Below are 17535 nucleotides of genomic sequence, written 5' to 3'. Positions count from 1 at the left end.
TATGAGCTTGAAATTTAAGGAAAAGAAGAGAAATGAGGGGAGAATACAAATAAATTTAATTCACATTTTTGAAGTCTTTGGAATCCACTTTCATAAAACCTCAGTATCCTATAATTACAGTAGTTATTAAAATTTCAGCTCAGGAAATTTCCCCAGTCTTCCAACGTTGCTTTTCTTTTATAGACACGAGACTCTAGTCTTTGACACCCAAGTGAAAATCTGAAACCTCTTCCTGATCTGTTTTGCTTCTGGTGAAATCTGAAGCATTTGAAAATGCATCCAACATCTGTAATGACACCCAGGCTTTTTCCTTATCATCATGACTTGAGAGATTAAATCTCAACATCAGAAACAGTGTTTGTAGGAGTCATCAACCCTTCACTCTGTGCTTGAGTTTTCCCAGCAAGATCATTCTGAATTTTTTTTATCTTTTGTTTTGCAGTTCTTTCTAGCATAAATATTTTCATACCATCAAATTACTTATAAACATGATAATGTTTCATGGCTGCATAACATTCTAAGAAAATATAATTTAACATTTTCTCTCTTGGGGATATTTAGGTTTCCAGCTTTTAGTTGTTATAAACAACCGCCATGAAAAGCTTTGAGCAAAACGTTCGGATTATTTCCCAAGCAAAACTCTCCCCAGAAGGGCAATCCATTAGTTCAAAAGTCATAAAAATGTTTGAAGTCCTCAATATGTATGAGAGTATGAGAGAATACCTGTTTCACTATAGTCTCAGCCATCCTGGGTAGTCCTAAAATGGGGAAATGTAGCAAAATTAATAGATGAAATTATTTCTAGTTTTCAATAGCCATATCCACCCCATCATCTGTGAACTTAATTGTTCATTTCTCTTTTAAGATGCTAATACTTTATTGATTTGTTCAGGCTCTCTGCAAAAATATAAATCTATCATGTCATCTTTATGGTGGATATTTTTCCCAGTTTGAAATTTGCCTTCAACATTCATTCAATACACGTTTATCTAAGCCTTCCCAAAGTCCCAGGCACCTGTCAAGTATCAAGGAGAGCACAGATGCAGCCTTTGCTCTCAATGATCTCAGGGTTTAGTAGGGGAAGGCAGGCAGGTGAGCAGTGAGTGCAGTAAGGCTATCACAGTTTCCATTAGAATTATGAGCAGTCCATAGTGGACTTTTTTATAGCAGTAAAAGTGGTGAGTGGTCCATTCCACATATAGGGGCCGGGAAAGGCTTCACAGAAGAGACGCTTCTAAACCGACCGCTGTTGCGGAGTACATATGGAGAGCAACAAGGGCCAAGGTTGGAAATCATTCAGGTGAGGAGAACACCTGCAAACATGGCCAGAGAGCTGGTTGGTTAGGGGAGCTTCAGTGGTTGGGTTGGACTAGGGCATAAAAAGTCAGGTCCTGAGGAACAAGAGGCTGGAGAGACCCCGGAGCTCACAATTTTAAAAATTATAACTTGAAATGTTCAGCAAAATTAAGCTTTCCCTTACCTTTTATATAATATTTAAGCTAAGAAAGTCCTTTCTGACCCAGAGAGTTGTTTTTTGTTTTTTTTTTAAACAAAGATTTTATTTATTCATGAGAGACACAGAGAGGCAGAGGCACAGACAGAGGGAGGAGCAGGCTCCCTGCGGGAAGCCATATGCTGGACTTGATCCCAGGACCCAGGATCATGATCTGAGCCAAAGGCAGATGCTCAACCACTGAGCCACCCAGGTGCCCCTGACCCAGAGTTTTTATACTTGCCTTTATTTTCTTCTAGTTTCTATCTTTAACACTTGGATTTTATTTTACATGTTACACTGAACAGTCTAGTTCATCTGGAATTGGTATATGATGGTAGGCGACCCCCGGATCTTTTTTCGGTTTTAATGTTTTTCGTATCTACATTGTTCATGAAGCTGCTTTCTGTAATCTTATTTTGCTAATGGGTAAAAAACAGGGAATACTGAATAATAAGAGGGTTTCCCAGCCGAGGACAATGGTAAGGGAAACAAAGGAAATCCTCATTGGGGTTTGCTCTCTGAGCTGTGTTAAACACTGCAGGTGCAACTCACAGCCACTTAGGATCCTGGCTCTCACAGCAGCACTGCTACTTTGTTTTTATAGATTGCAGATTGTTAAGGAGCAAAGGTGTTTCCACAGACGGTAATTTATTCTCATGATCACTGAAGGGGCGAGAGGGAGGAAGCATATGTCACCGTCAGCCCGATTTGTTTACTCCTCCCAGAAATTAGGTAGAGTCAAGTTTTTTTTTACCCTCTGAGCGGGCTGGAAACCTAGCGAGCTTGGCATCTCTTCCCTGTCCAGGACAGCCCGACACCGGCTGGGAGCCAGAGCTGTGATTTGCTAGGAGGCAAGCAGAAGCAGGGCAGACTGGTTCTGGCCTCCCCCAGATCTGCCTGTTACTTCACAGCATTCCGGGGACCTGCCCGCCAATCACAGGGCTCCTTGCTGGGAAAAGCAACTGCTGCGGGGAGCGCGGGGAGGCCCTAGCAACGCGCCGAGGCTTTTGAATCCGCGGGGGAAACACTGTGGGGTCAGCGGCTAGTGGAGGAGGCCTATGCGCTTATGCCTCAAGAAGAGAAGCCTCTCAGGATGGACCCTGCGCCCACTGAAGAGCCCTTAGAGAAGCAAAACAAAAAACTAGAAACGCCGGAAGAGGAGATGGAGTTTAAGGAACTGGACGGTCTGAGGGAGGCCTTGGCAAACCTCCGGGGGCTGTCTGCGGAGGAGAAGAGCGAGAAGGCGATGCTTTGCTCCCGCATCCAAGAGCAGTCCCAGCTCATCTGCATCCTGAAGCGGAGGTCGGATGAGGCCCTGGAACGCTGCCAGATCCTGGAGCTGCTCAACACAGAGCTGGAGGAGAAGAGGATGCTGGAGGCCGAGCAGCTGAAGGCCAAGAGCCAGCATGCCCAGAAGCTGGAGGAACGCTTTATGACCCTGGCAGCCAACCACGAGTTGATGATACGCTTCAAGGACGAACACAAGAGTCAGAACGTCAAGCTCAGGGAGGAGAATGAGAAACTGAGGCTGGAGAACAGCAACCTGTTCAGTCAGGCTCTGAAGGACCAGGAGGCCAAAGTGTTGCAGCTCACTGCCCGCAGCGAGGCCCTCTCCAAGGAGCTGGAGACTCTGAAACAGAGGTGTGCTCAGGATGCCTGCCAGGCCCAGGCCAGAGAGAAGGAGCTGCTGGAGCTGCAGAATCAGCAGGCCTGCGCCCACACCAAGGAGACAGAGCAGCTGCGCAGCCAGCTGCAGAGCCTCCAGCAGCAGCAGCGGCAGGCGGTGGAGCAGATGGCAGAGGCAGAGCGGGCACACAGCAGCCTGAACCGGGAGCTGCAGGCCAGGCTGCAGACGGTCACCCGAGAGAAGGACGAGCTGTTGCAGCTGTCCATGGAGAGGGGCAGGGTGCTTCAGAACAAGCAAGCAGAGATCCGCCAGCTCGAGGAGAAGCTGGAGACAGCAGATGTGGCCAGGAGGCACGCGCTGGAGAGGTTTGAGCAAGAGGCAGTGGCCGTGGACAGCAACTTGAGAGTCCGGGAACTTCAGCGCAGGGTAGATGGGATCCAGAAGGCCTACGACGAACTCCGGCTGCAGTCTGAAGCCTTCAAAAAGCACAGCCTGGATCTTTTAAGCAAGGAGAGAGAACTCAACGCCAAACTCCGCCATCTCTTTCCATAGGAATCCCAGTTTCCTCTTTCCTCTCATTTAGAATTTAAATATTTGTGCCATAGCATTGCAAGAGAAAAGTTGGTATTCCATTTATTATACTTTAAAGCACAAAGGGTGATTCAAAGAAAAGCCACTTTACTGTGATGTTGTGGTTGTTACTATTGTAAGGGTAGCCCTAATCTTCAGTCCTACCACCTAAATACACAAGATGTATCAGATTTCTTTCTGTGCCTTTGAAATCCTAAATTTGCTATCATTATCTTCATCTTCCTCCTAACTTATTCATTCTCAACCCAAGATATCTTCAAAAATCCTAATATTTTACATTAGCAGCTGTGAACTTAAGTGAACCTTCAATGTGCAATGAGATGTACTATTGTGAAGACAGTTTTGCATAGCTCCCCCTTGTTGATAGGTAGACTTGTAGTCTCCCTTAGTTGAAAATATAAATTGTAACAGTTAATAGCACAATAAAATAGCATGGAGAGCTTGCAGAAGAAAGTATCTGATTTTGCAACTGGCAAACAATTGCTTGCTTCACCTGCTTTACAGCAGTATCCTTTTGATCTTATTTTGCTTGCACTAGCTTGGAAAACAAGGATTGAAATCATTAAGGTCTTTATCAAAGTAGGCAAACTTTATTACAGTCATTCTATATGAGCAGTAAGATTCAAATAAGTGAAATCAACCAGTTTTCATCTTTCCTGCAAGCTTAGATCACTTTCCATTTTCTTGGGGTTTTTTTCCTTAATAAAAACAGGATTTAGAGGTGCAGGGATGCAAGTATCAGTAGTTTCATTTAATACTGCATAATATGCTAATAGACAAAGGGCCCCAACTTAGGGTAATAAGTCAGAGCAGACTGGGTATGATATATAAAGAAATGCATAGTGATTGTTTTGTTTCTATTAGCCTTATTTCCTTGCAATTAATTTTTCCTTTTTTATTTATTTATATTTAACTTTTTCCTTTTTAAAAATCATCTAAATGAAATATATATGTATACTTACAGCATGTTTGTAGGAATAACTATGTAGATATATAAAAACATAATAGTTATTACATATATTTATGGAAAGTTCTTAAAGAGGCAGTTATAAAAAATATACTGTGCTTCCTTATTTCCCTATTTTTAGTCAATATGTAAACATACCTTTCAAAATAGATTGTAATATAGTATATTTCTTACCCATTTGGTGTCAAAGTTCCCAAGAGTTACCTAATAATTTGGATTTACTAACTTTACTTAGTATCTTTTTAACAAACAATTTTTGAGTGTCACTTTACCTTAGGCAGTTTTTTAAAACCTATTTTTTCACAATCCTATAAAATTGTGGTATTAAATACAAATTCCAAGAAACCATGCTGTTGGCTTGAAAGGACTATTTACTTGCTCTTACACATTACCAAGAATCAGAATATAGGAGCTAATTTAATTATAGCTATCCCTTATTGAGCTCATACTATGTATCGTGCTGAAGCACTTTGAATGGCTTGTTTTACTTATTTAATCCACAGGATTAAATTACCATTGGAGAAGGTCATTATGTTTATTTCTGTTTCAAAGAAGAGGAAACGGATTTGCCCAAGGCCACTTGATCACTGGGAGAACTGGGATTTTGATGACAACACCCCACTGAGTGCCAAGAATAAGCATGAAGAAGCATCCTTTCTGCCCCGTCAGAGCTCCCACACAGTGGAGTCTAGGGGCAAAAAGCAATTACGTACAATGTAATGTGTTTTCCCAAGAGCTTTATAAGATCACAGCAAGTAAATCACAGACACACACACAGCAGCTAACTCTGCCTGGGGTAAAGCTCAGGAAGGTAGAGAGGATTGAATGGCAGGGGTGACTAACATAGGAGTTGGTGTGTAAGCTGGTTCTTAAATAACTAGAATTTCACCGGTGTAAGAAAGGGAGAAAGGTTTGAGACAGCATGGAGTAGAAAGTCATAGAGTTAAAAAAGTATATATGTGTGTGTGTGTGTGTGTGTGTGTGTGTGTGTGTATACATACATATACATATGTACATATACATATATATTATTTTGGGGGGACATCATAGTTGGAGGCTCAGAGAATCATGTCTACAGATAAGACTGGAAGAGTAAATTGTGGACAGAACACAGGGAGGCTTGAAAGTTGGGCAGACCCCTTATAAAAGGAGGAGAAAAGGGTGGAGGGGGGCAAGGGAACAAATACAGCCACACAGATCAGCCCTCTTTTCCCAGCCCGGTTTGGGCGTCTTTGCATGGGGCCTGGTATGCATGCGTGCCAGCATCCGTTTCTTTCTGCCACCATCCCCCCCAGCCCTTTGTGCCTGTCCAACCTCCACCCTCAAGCCCCAACAAGTTGTCCGGAGGTGGTGTAATTTGCTGAAATTTTATGCCCAATCTCTGCAGAGGCAGCAACTCCTGGGCAGAGGCAAGGTGGGAATCAGAAACAGGCGTCCTGGTATCGAAGAGTGGTTTAATAGAGGGCTTAGCCCATGATACCCCTCTTTAGGTGGGGAAGGGTGCATCCAGAAGAGTGCAGAGAGGTGGGTAAGGTAGGGGGACAGGGACGTATGTCCCCTAGAACATGGGCTCAAAGGAGGGGTCTCAGGTGCCCAGGTCTGAGGACACTACTGTTCAGTCATGCTAAGGCATTTGTATTAGGTTGTACAATATGAAATTGCCACTTTATGGGTAATCAATGATTAGCTATTGACTATTTCCTGATCATTCTAATACTCTTTTGAAATATAGTAAAAGGAAAGTGAGTAATCAGAAGAGAGGGTCAAAGATGGATGTCTACAGAATTGAATCAAACAGCCTAATGTGGAGAACAAAGGTAAAAGAAATGTAGGAAAAATTAAACTTCCTTACAACTTAGAGACATTGACAAGTACTTGGAACAAGGAGAGTAAGTTTCTTCCAGGAACTCAACTGCCTCAATACTTTGCTAGAGGCAAAGGTAACCTTAGCTGGACATTAGCCTGACCTCCAGGATCCTTTAAGTCTTCCTTAACATATAAAAAATCCCTTTGGAAACTTCCTTTATATCCACCACCAAGATATATGTTAGCAATCATCCTCCAAACATATAGTCCACTGATAAACATCTGAAGGATCTCATGATTAAGATTTTATTTGAAAAAAAAAATAAAAATAAAAAGATTTTATTTGACAGTAGTGAATGACATTATCCTAACAGCAGCCAGCCCTGCAAGGTCCTGGAAGCCTTCCAAATTTCTTACAGACTTAAGATCTCTAATCCATTCCCAACTTAAAAATATATAATCAGTCTCTTCCCACAATCCCACTGCAGATTTTGCCCACAGATCCTGTCCCCGTGATTTAATAAAACCACCTATTTTGCACCAAAGACGTCTCAAGAATCCTTGACGGTTCCCAAACCCCAACATTTCACACCAGAGCCCAAAATATGGAATAAGAATGTAAGAAGAATGTGAACCTATCATGTGTCAAGTGCTTTTCATTTCAGCCACATACTAGGTCTTCAAAGAAAGTTCATTTATCACTGTTAACAGATGAAAAAAGTGAGATTCAGGGAGGGACTTGCCCAAAGCCAGGGAGCTTTGCTTGGGGTGGGGTGGGGAAGGAGAAAGGTTTGAACTCCACTCTCTGTAGCAGGGCCAGCCTCATAGGTATGTCACTTGCATGGTGGCCCCACATTTGGTTTAGTGCTCTGCTGTCACTGTCTAGAGAGAGAGAGAGAGTGCGAGAGCCAGAGCGTGTGATTGGGAGTGGGGGAGGGGCAGAAGGAGAGAGTGAAAATCCGAAGTAGGCTCCATGCCCAATATGGAACCTGACATGGGTCTTGATCTCATGATCCTGAGATCATGACCTTAGCTGAAATCAAGGATCAGAGGTTTAACTGAGCCACCCAAGTACCCCAACATTCTTAATAATTGTGTGACAAGGAGTTCCACGTCCTCTTTTTGCACTGGGCATGGCAATTTATGTGGCTGAGCCTGTTTTCTGGCTCAAATTTCCATGCTTTCCCCTACTATACGAACTACCTTCTCACCAGCCTCAGAAAAAAAAGAGATTTTTTTTTCCCTCTGCTCCATAGCACTTTGCATTCCACTGTTTCAGTGCTTATCTTGTATCTCATCTGTGACCCACAGCCAGATTGAGGATGAGCAACCAGTTTAGTTATTGTGGTATGCGGATCTGTAAAATGACGCTTATCACTGGAACAAATTACAAAAGTATAAAGTGGCCGCCTCCGAAATACTGCCCTTGAGGGGAAGTTTGGAAAACAACAAAACTCCTTTCTAAGGCAGATCTGTAATGCTAGTGAATTTTTCTGTAACATCCACAAGCACTAACCCTAAACAAAGCCAGCAGAACAGAGATTTTAAAGCCAATGTGTGAATAGCGCTGTGTACATAGTATGATCTTTTGTATTACATTTTTGTAATTCCCTCAATGTGCCTCTAAGGAATTTGTCTAGTTCAAAAAAAAAATCATGAAAGCTAGAAAAGGAAGGAGAGCTAGAGCTAGAGCTAAAGTGAACTGACTGGGTTTATGTTTTCACAAATACTGGCTCTGCTTCAGTTAGTGAATACTCAGGTTAATTTATTTCTAGTAAAGTATTACTAGAAAATCTACTTCTTCCCCACTCGGCTATATTAAACATTTATTTGTTTGTTTGTTTGTTTATTTATTTATGAGATAGAGAGGGAGAGAGTGGGAGAGCACAAGCCCTGGAGAGGGAGAAGCAGGCTACCCATCCAGCTGGAAGCCCCAGGTGGGGCTTGATCCCAGGACCCTGGGATCGTGACCTGAGCCAAAGGCAGCCTCTTAATCAACTGAGCCAACTGAATGCCCCTATTTATTTTTTAAGTAACCTCCACTCCCAGCATGGAACCCAACATGGTGCTTGAATTCATGACCCTGAGATCAAGAGTGGATGTTCAGCCAACTGAGCCACCCAAATGCCACAAGTTAAATAGTTATTTAAGAATAGTGTTGGAGGGAGTACCTGCCCGGGTGCTTGCTGTTCTATCCAGTCCCTGTTTACCTAGATACCTGTGGATGGAGAGGGATAGGTGCTGGGTAGGCCATCAACAGTGCCTGCTATACCACATCTACTTAGACTAATGAACCTTTTCAGGCAGGGATTCTTTTTTTATCCTGGCCTCCTAAACAAAGTTGGCATTTTAGGGAGGTGGCTTTTCTTTTCTTTTCTTTTCTTTTCTTTTCTTTTCTTTTCTTTTCTTTTCTTTTCTTTTCTTTTCTCTTCTTTTCTCTTCTTTTCTCTTCTTTTCCTTTTCTGATTTTTATTTATTCATGAGAGACAGAGAGATAGAAAGAGAGAGAGAGGTGCAGAGACAGGCAGAGACACAGGCAGAGGGAGAAGCAGGCTCCATGCAGGGGGCCCGATATGGGACTCAATCCCGGGTCTCCAGGATCAGGCCCTGGGCTGAAGGCGGCGCTAAACCGCTGAGCCACCCGGGGTGCCCGGAGGTGGCTTTTCTAATCATTTGTCCATCTCCCTAGAGACAAGCTGGATATTATTTTCCAAAGAGGAAAAACATCTAATAATATTTAAGAACCTAAGGCTGTACAGATGTGTCTCCCTACCTGATGTTCTCACTAAATCTTCTGTTTATCTCACTTGGAAAAAACTAATCCAAGAAGAATTTTCCCTGGGACAGATTTTCCTGGTCATTCATTACACATTCAATTGACCACAGTGTCCCCTTCCTCAACCACCTCACTCCTCAGTTCTACAAAGGGACTTGTCTTAGCTATTTGCCAGACTATGCCTATTGAATGCTCTAATCCACTCATATTTGTACTCGTCTAAAAAATCTTCCCTTTCATGTTTAAGATTGCTCATTACAGCATTGTTTGCAATAGCAAAAGATCAGAAATAGTTTAAATACCATCAATAAGGCACTGGTTAAATAAAAGGTAGGCCCTTCATACTTTGGAATACATTGCAAATATATAATAAAGAAAAGAAAAATTAAGTCCTATGTATGAGTATGGAAATATCTCCAGGATACATTTAGGGGGAAAAAAACCAAACGGTGCAGAATAATATCTGTAGTATATGATCTTCTATATAAGGTGCAGAGAGGAATAAGAATGCAAACATATATTTGCTCCCATCTGCTTAAGTAAATATTGAAAATAAGAAATATTAATAAAAAATAAAATAAAATAAATAAAATAAAATAAATATTAATAAAAGCAGTTATCAGTGTTATGGAGGGGTGTGGGGACTGGGATGGTGAGGAATAGGACTGGGAAGGAAACTCAGTGTATACCATTTTATATCTTTTGACTTTTGAGCCATCTGGGTGTATTACCTATTCAAAAAGACAATACAATTAAAAACAAAGAATCTCCCATGTAACTGTTTTAACTTCCTAGTTAGCTCTATTTTGGTGTAGATGACTCAAAAAGCCTGCAGATTATTCTTTCTCCAAGAATTAAGTAGACAAGACATATTTTATAGAGAGCCAAATATGGCCTGACAGATCTAGGTCAGGCCATTCGGCTGAAAGCTGCTGCTTTCACAAATGTTCAACAACATACGGCTAATGACAATTTATTTTCTACCCTGCATGTCACCTAAAGATTACTATTTCTCTCCTGAATTTAAAGATTTGAATGTATTTTCTCATGGATTTTCATATGTCTGTGTGAGACAAGAATTTTAGATCTTAGCCTATTTTCTATTTTAAAGTTTTTAGTCTGGTTTTCATTGTGCCGTAACAGACAAACAAGAGATGGTAGAGAAAATCTGATTTTTCCATTTTAATAAGTTATTAATCTAATGTACATCATTAATTTAACAAATATTTACTGAGGGCCTTTTATCGGCCAGGTACTGTTCTAAGTACCTGGGCACAATGTAAGACAGACGGGCACTGAGGGGGGCACTTGACGGGATGAGCACTTGGTGTTGGCAAATCGAATTCCAATAAAAAAATATACAGGGCAGCCCAGGTGGCTGAGCGGTTTAGCGCCGCCTTCAGCCCAGGGCCTGATCCTGGAGACCCGGGATTGAGTCCCATATCGGGCCCCCTGCATGGAGCCTGCTTCTCCCTCTGCCTGTGTCTCTGCCTCTGTCTCTGTATCTCTCATGAATGAATAAATAAAATCGTTTAAAAAAATACAAAAAATAAATTAATTTAAAAAAAGAGAGACCTTATCCTCACTGATTTTGCCTCCTAGTGGGTGAGGAAAATGCTGAAGGATAGGACGACAAGGGAGTGCATAGCAGAGTTTGCCAACATAAGTAGAAGAGGTTAGGACAGCTGGTGGCAGTTAAGCTAAAGCCTATTAAATGTGTAAGAATTGCACACTGAAGAGATGAGGAAAATACAAGAGTACAGTAGCTTGACAGCCTTCATAGTACCTTCTGTTCCTGGTAAGAAACTGCCTTTCAGGGGCACCTGGGGGGCTGAGTCAGTTAAATGTCTGGCTTTGGCTCAGGTCAAGATCTCCGGGTCCTGGGATTGAACCCCACATCTGGCTCTTGGCTCAGTGGGAAGCCTGCTTCTCATTCTCCCCCTGCTCATGCTCTCTCTCAAATAAATAAAATCTTTAAAAAAGAAAAAAAAAGAAACTGCCCTTCCTAGTGGTCACACCATCCAAAGCTGCAGGCTAAGCAGGCACAGTAGACTCTTACCAGAAACGCTGTGGCCAGATTAATCTCATTATACTCCTATCCGTGTTTACCTCGGTCCCTGTCAGAGGTCTGAGCCTTCATAATCCAGCTCAGTCCTCGCCCTGCCCCCATCCCCATTCAAATCTTTCCACTAGATCTTTTGAAAACCTAGATCTGTGATCAGCAAACAACCAGAGTATTAGTGTAGTGAGTGGAGGAGTGCACTGGCATCAGACTGTCTGGATTCAAATCCCATCACTTACTTGGGGGGCTTTGTACTGAAAGCTGAAACTTTCAGTGAATGAGACAAATGACCAGAAGATGGCATGAATTTCACACTGGTGTAACCCTAGAGAGAAAAGAATCACCCAAATCTAGAAAACAGCTTTTCAAATGAATATCCTTAATAGGCGATATTCTGAGGAGAAATAGAATCAAAACATCTTAGCAAATGTTATTTATTAGGTTTATGGTTAGCTGTAATATTGGCATTATTGTAAAACTATTATATTTTAAAACCATTTTGAAACTATATCATAAAAAAAAAATTAAAAAAAAAAAAGGGGGTCCCTGGGTGGCGCAGCGGTTTGGCGCCTGCCTTTGGCCCGGGGCGCGATCCGGGAGACCCTGGATCGAATCCCACGTCAGGCTCCCGGTGCATGGAGCCTGCTTCTCCCTCTGCCTGTGTCTCTGCCTCTCTCTCTCTCTCTCTGTAACTATCATAAAATAAATTAAAAAAAAAATTTAAGAAACTATATCATATATGAGATATGTATAATGTGTATGAGAGAGAATGAGACAGAGAGGCTAAAGCAAAACTATTTTGTGTTGCTATGGACAAAATTTTCATTGTACAAATTAAGATATCAAAAAGTAAAGTAAAGCATTTGATATTAAATTTGAATTAAAAATATCAGTATTTTTCTTTAAAAAAATACACATATCCCAGCTCTGTCAACTGAAAGGCCTAAATTCAGCAACAATTTGGTATGAGCATCCCTCAGGCCCACTTTGCAACCTCCAAAAACGATTTTCCATTAAAAGGAAGAAGGACTCTTTGGAGAAAGAGCTAATTCCAGATCTGGAGGTGGAAATGTACACAATGAACCTGATACAGTTAGTTGTATCAAAAAGCAAATCAACTGTCAACCACTAACAGTTCTCTTAACAAGACATGAGAACCAAGTTGGAGAGATTCCCAATGGCTAAAGATGAGTAATTGGAGTACAAAAATAACTGCAATTGAGTGAAACAAACTAAATATTTTAAAATCTATGAGTTCATTATGATACACCCAAAAGACAAACAACAATAATGAAAACAACAAAGGCAAAGCTCATTTGTCACTAACTGAAAAGTAGCTATTAAGAGGGATTATCTTACTTTTCCTGTTCCCTGTATATTAGGGTGACAATATGGCCCATATGTGCTGAGATAAAGTTGTTTTTCACAGAACTGCAGGTAATTAAAGAAATAAAAGAATTTAAGAGGCATGATTTTGTAATCCCTAGGGAAATAATTTAGTCAGGTATTGATCATCATTAGACAAAACTATTAGGAGAAAGGTTAAGGGACAATTTTACAATGGAGGAGGAATTAGTGTCACTATTTGAAAACATCCATTATTCTTAGTATTACTAAAAACAGGATAGTTAAACATTCACATGTCATAGGATGCATCATGAAGAGTGCTGCCTTCTAGGAAATATTCTGGCCATAAATGTTGAACCTGAAGCGAACTAACCCTTGAAAACTAATTTCCCACTTACAGGATGGATGGGGCTAATGAAGAAAAGTAAAATGGCACCATAAGAAAGCAAACAAACAAATCTAGAATATGGGACATTCAACAAAAACAAATGGCTTGGTTTCTTCAGTTAAATGGCACTGGGGAAAAAAAGGTAGAAGGGACGCTGCCCTAGATGAAAAGAGATTTAAAGACATACAAGCAAATGGAATCTATAGAATTGTTTGGATCTGAAGAAACCTCCCCCCTTGTAAGTAGGGCCAGCCCTAATCCAGAGGCAGCCCATCCAGGTGCCTTCCTGAAATTTTAGCAACTAAAAGCATTCTGTTTACAATAAGAAAACCAGGGATCCCTGGGTGGCGCAGTGGTTTAGCGCCTGCCTTTGGCCCAGGGCGCGATCCTGGAGACCCGGGATCGAATCCCACATCAGGCTCCCGGTGCATGGAGCCTGCTTCTCCCTCTGCCTGTGTCTCTGCCTCTCTCTCTCTCTCACTGTGTGCCTATCATAAATAAATAAAAATTTAAAAAAAAAAAAAAACAATAAGAAAACCATTTCCCCCCACACCCTGATTGGAATGTCCCTGAATAGGTTCATGTTGACCTGAGAAATCAACCTGGATGCTATGCGACTCCCGCGGTTCTTTTGTCTTTAGGCGGTTTCTTTCCTTTTGCCTTTTAAAAAATACCTGTAATTGCTAATCGGGGCTCTTTTCCTCCTCGGAGGCGGAGAGCCCCTTTGCGCAAAGGTTCAATAAACCCTCTTGCTAATTGCATCTGCCTGTCTGGGGTCTGAGTCTCTGGGGCGTCCACCGGGACACGTTGGCACCCGTGAGCCAGGGTCCAACATCTGGGGGCTCGTCCGGGATCCGAGACGCCCCAGGCTCAATCTTAAGACCGGTAGGAGGTAAGACCGAGCTCGCTAAATGTCATATCTGTCTCGTCCGTTTGTCTGACTGGCCGGGTCTGTATTGTGCCGGGTCTGTATTGTGCCTGCAGGACGCTGTACTCTGTATTTGGACCAGCGGGGGAGGCAGACGTGCCCTGAGTCCCCTGGTCCCCCTCCGGAGTCGGACTCCGGAGTGGTCTGGAAGAGGAACCGAGCCCGGCACTCCCTCCTCTTCGGGGAGGGTCGTTGTTCGCGACCGCTCCCATCTGAATCTGCCGCGCCAGTCCTGTGATTCGTGTGCGTCTGTTCGTTCCGTGTTTTTCTTCCTTTCCTGTCTTCCTCCTCACCGCTCACCTCTTCTCTACACCCATGGGGCAAACTGTAACCACCCCTTTAAGCCTCACTCTAGATCACTGGAAAGAAGTCGCCAGCCGGGCATACAACCTTTCGGTCGAAGTCAGAAGACGAAAATGGGTCACCTTCTGCTCCTCAGAGTGGCCGACTCTCAACGTCGGGTGGCCCAGGAATGGAACTTTTAATATTGACATTATCTTGCAGGTGAAGGCCCTGGTCTTTCAGCCAGGACCCAATGGACACCTCGATCAGGTGCCGTACATCATAGTATGGGAGGATCTCGCTAAGAATCCACCCCCCTGGATAAAATGCTTCATCCCTTCTCAGGGGGGACCAGGCCCCAGACCCTCACCCCCTCCCTGCCCCACTCCCCCAATTCCCCGTCCCTCCTCTCCCTCCACCCTTTGCCCCCTAAAATTTCCTGAATCAAAACCTAAGGAGCCGCCTGTGCTCCCAGGGGACCAGGACAGTCTCCTTCTCTTGGACTCCTCCCCTCCCCCTTATGCTCAACCCCCAACACCCCGCTCGGAGGCCCCTACCTCTCCCTCCGCTCCCTCAGCTCCGTCCCCCGACTCTAGGGGGGCAGAGGGGCGACCCCTCGCTTCACCCCCGCTCGCCAGTCGCCTCCGCTTTCGACGAGAGCGCGGGGGAGAGTCGGAAGACGTCTGCACCTCCCAGGCACGTCCCCTCCGATCAGTGGGCGGCCAGATGCAATCCTGGCCGTTCTGTGCCTCTGACCTTTACAACTGGAAAACTCATAACCCCACTTTCTCCCAGGACCCCCAGGCGCTAACCGGATTAATTGAGTCAGTTCTGTTGAGCCACCAGCCGACCTGGGATGCCTGCCAACAGCTCCTGCAGACCCTCCTCACCACGGAGGAGAGACAGAGCGTCTACCTCGAAGCTGGGAAAAACGTCCCGGGGGCGGATGGGAGGCCGACCCGGCTGCCTAATGAAATTGAGGATGTTTTCCCCTTGGTTCGCCAGACCTGGGACTACGACACTGTTGCTGGTAGGGAGCGGCTCCGTCTCTATCGCCAGGTACTCCTAGCGGGTCTCAGAGGGGCAGGGCGTCGCCCCACCAATTTGGCAAAGGTACGTGCTATAGGGCAGGGGAAAGATGAGGCGCCGGCAGGTTTTCTGGAGAGGTTAATAGAAGGCTACCGCATGTATACTCCCTTTGACCCCTTGGCTGAAGACCGCCAACCAGATGTAATTATGTCCTTCATTGGACAGTCGGCCTCGGATATTCGTAATAAGTTACAACGGTTGGAGGGACTTCAGGGGTACACCTTACAGGACTTAGTGAAAGAGGCAGAGAGGGTTTTTAACAAGCGAGAAACCCTAGAGGAAAGGGAGGAAAGGATCCGTAAAGAGCAAGAGGAAAGGGAGGATAAGAGAGATAGAAGACGTAATAAAGAACTGACTGGGATACTGGCCACCGTAGTACAGGGCTCAGGGCAGAGTAAGTCAGGACAGAGTAGGGACCTGGGAGACAAAAGAGGACCATGGGTTGAACGAGACCAGTGTGCCTACTGCAAGGAAAAAGGACATTGGGTTAAAGATTGTCCAAGGAAGGGCCAAACGCAGGGACCTAAAAAGAAGCCCATTCCCGTTTTGTCCCTAGAAGATGAAGATTAGGGGAGTCAGGGCCAGAAGCGCCCCCCTGAGCCTCGGATAACCCTTAAAGTGGAGGGACAGCCAGTGACCTTCCTGGTCGATACAGGAGCTCAACATTCAGTTTTAACTGAGGCAAAAGGACCCTTGAGCTCTAAAATGTCTTGGGTTCAGGGGGCAACTGGAGGCAAGTTATATCGATGGACAACCGAACGGAAGGTCCACCTGAGCACTGGGCAAGTAACGCATTCCTTCTTACTGGTCCCAGACTGCCCCTACCCTCTCCTAGGCAGAGACCTTCTTTCAAAAGTAGGGGCCCAGATCCATTTTCAGCAAAAAGGGGCCACTATTACTGGCGCAGAAGGGCAGCCCCTCCAGGTACTGACCTTGCGCCTAGAAGATGAACATCGGCTGCACGCGGACTCTCCACCGTCCGTGCAGCCCCTAGATTCTGAATGGCTCACTACCTACCCTCAGGCCTGGGTGGAAAGGGCCGGAATGGGACTAGCTGGAAACCAGCCACCCATAATTATAAACTTAAAACCTTCGGCCACCCCCATATCGATCCGGCAATATTCAATGAGCAAAGAGGCCAAAGAAGGCATTCGGCCACATATTCAGAGACTGTTACAATTGGGCATTTTAATACCTTGCCAGTCGCCCTGGAATACTCCTCTATTGCCCGTAAAAAAAACCCGGCACAGGAGATTACCGGCCGGTACAAGATTTACGGGAGGTTAACTGGAGGACAGAGGACATACATCCCACGGTGCCGAACCCCCAGCCGAACTCAGTACCTTACCCCCAAGCCATGTCTGGTATACGGTGTTAGATCTAAAAGATGCATTCTTTTGCCTAAAGTTAAGCTCTCAAAGCCAGCCTATTTTTGCCTTTGAATGGAAAGATCCTGAGATGGGATTCTCAGGACAACTCACTTGGACAAGGCTGCCACAGGGATTCAAAAACTCCCCCACTTTGTTCGATGAAGCCTTGCATCGGGATTTGGCAGACTTCCGAGTTGGCCATCCGGACCTCGTCCTCCTGCAGTACGTGGATGATTTGCTCCTGGCAGCTAAGACAGAACAGGATTGTGTAAAAGGTACGGGGGCCCTGCTTGAGAGACTGGGAGGACTGGGGTATAGGGCCTCCGCCAAAAAGGCCCAAATAGGCCAGAGACGAGTGACCTATCTGGGATATCCCCTGGAGGAGGCCAGAGGTGGCTGACGGAGGGCCGCAAAAAGGCTGTAGCCCTGATCCCAGCACCCACTAATGCCAAAGGGCTACGAGAGTTCCTCGGCAGTGCCGGGTTCTGCCGCCTCTGGGTACCTGGGTTTGCAGAGATGGCGGCTCCCCTATATCCTCTCACGAAATCCAACACCCCCTACCACTGGGGAAAGGAGCAACAATTGGCTTTTGACAAAATAAAAAGGGCCTTATTGACCGCCCCTGCCCTGAGCCTCCCAGATGTAACCAAGCCATTTGCGCTATATGTTGATGAACACCAAGGAATACCCAAAGGGGTCCTAACTCAATAACTGGGACCCTGGAAAGGCCCGTGGCATACTTTTCAAAAAAATTAGACAGCGTGGCTGCAGGATGGCCCCCATGTCTCCGAATAATAGCGGCTGTGG

General features: G+C 44.5%; 2 protein-coding genes across 2 annotated transcripts; both read left to right on the top strand.

Annotated features, from left to right (window-relative positions):
• The first annotated feature begins 1793 nt into the window (after positions 1 to 1793).
• On the top strand, positions 1794 to 6950 carry CCDC89 (coiled-coil domain containing 89). Its single transcript, XM_041729682.1, has one exon. The coding sequence runs from the start codon at positions 2562 to 2564 to the stop codon at positions 3672 to 3674; it is 1113 nt and encodes a 370-aa protein (XP_041585616.1). The 5' UTR covers positions 1794 to 2561; the 3' UTR covers positions 3675 to 6950.
• A 7487-nt stretch (positions 6951 to 14437) lies between these two features.
• LOC121476194 lies at positions 14438 to 15928 on the top strand (the record flags this gene model as incomplete). Its single annotated transcript, XM_041729915.1, has 2 exons — positions 14438 to 15698; positions 15915 to 15928. Coding segments are annotated over 2 exons (1275 nt in total), but the record flags the coding sequence as incomplete, so codon positions are not given.
• Positions 15929 to 17535: the final 1607 nt, after the last annotated feature.

Source organism: Vulpes lagopus, chromosome 15 (genome assembly GCF_018345385.1).
Source record: "Vulpes lagopus strain Blue_001 chromosome 15, ASM1834538v1, whole genome shotgun sequence".
Lineage (NCBI taxonomy): Eukaryota > Metazoa > Chordata > Mammalia > Carnivora > Canidae > Vulpes > Vulpes lagopus.
This window is presented reverse-complemented; position numbering and strand designations above follow the sequence as displayed.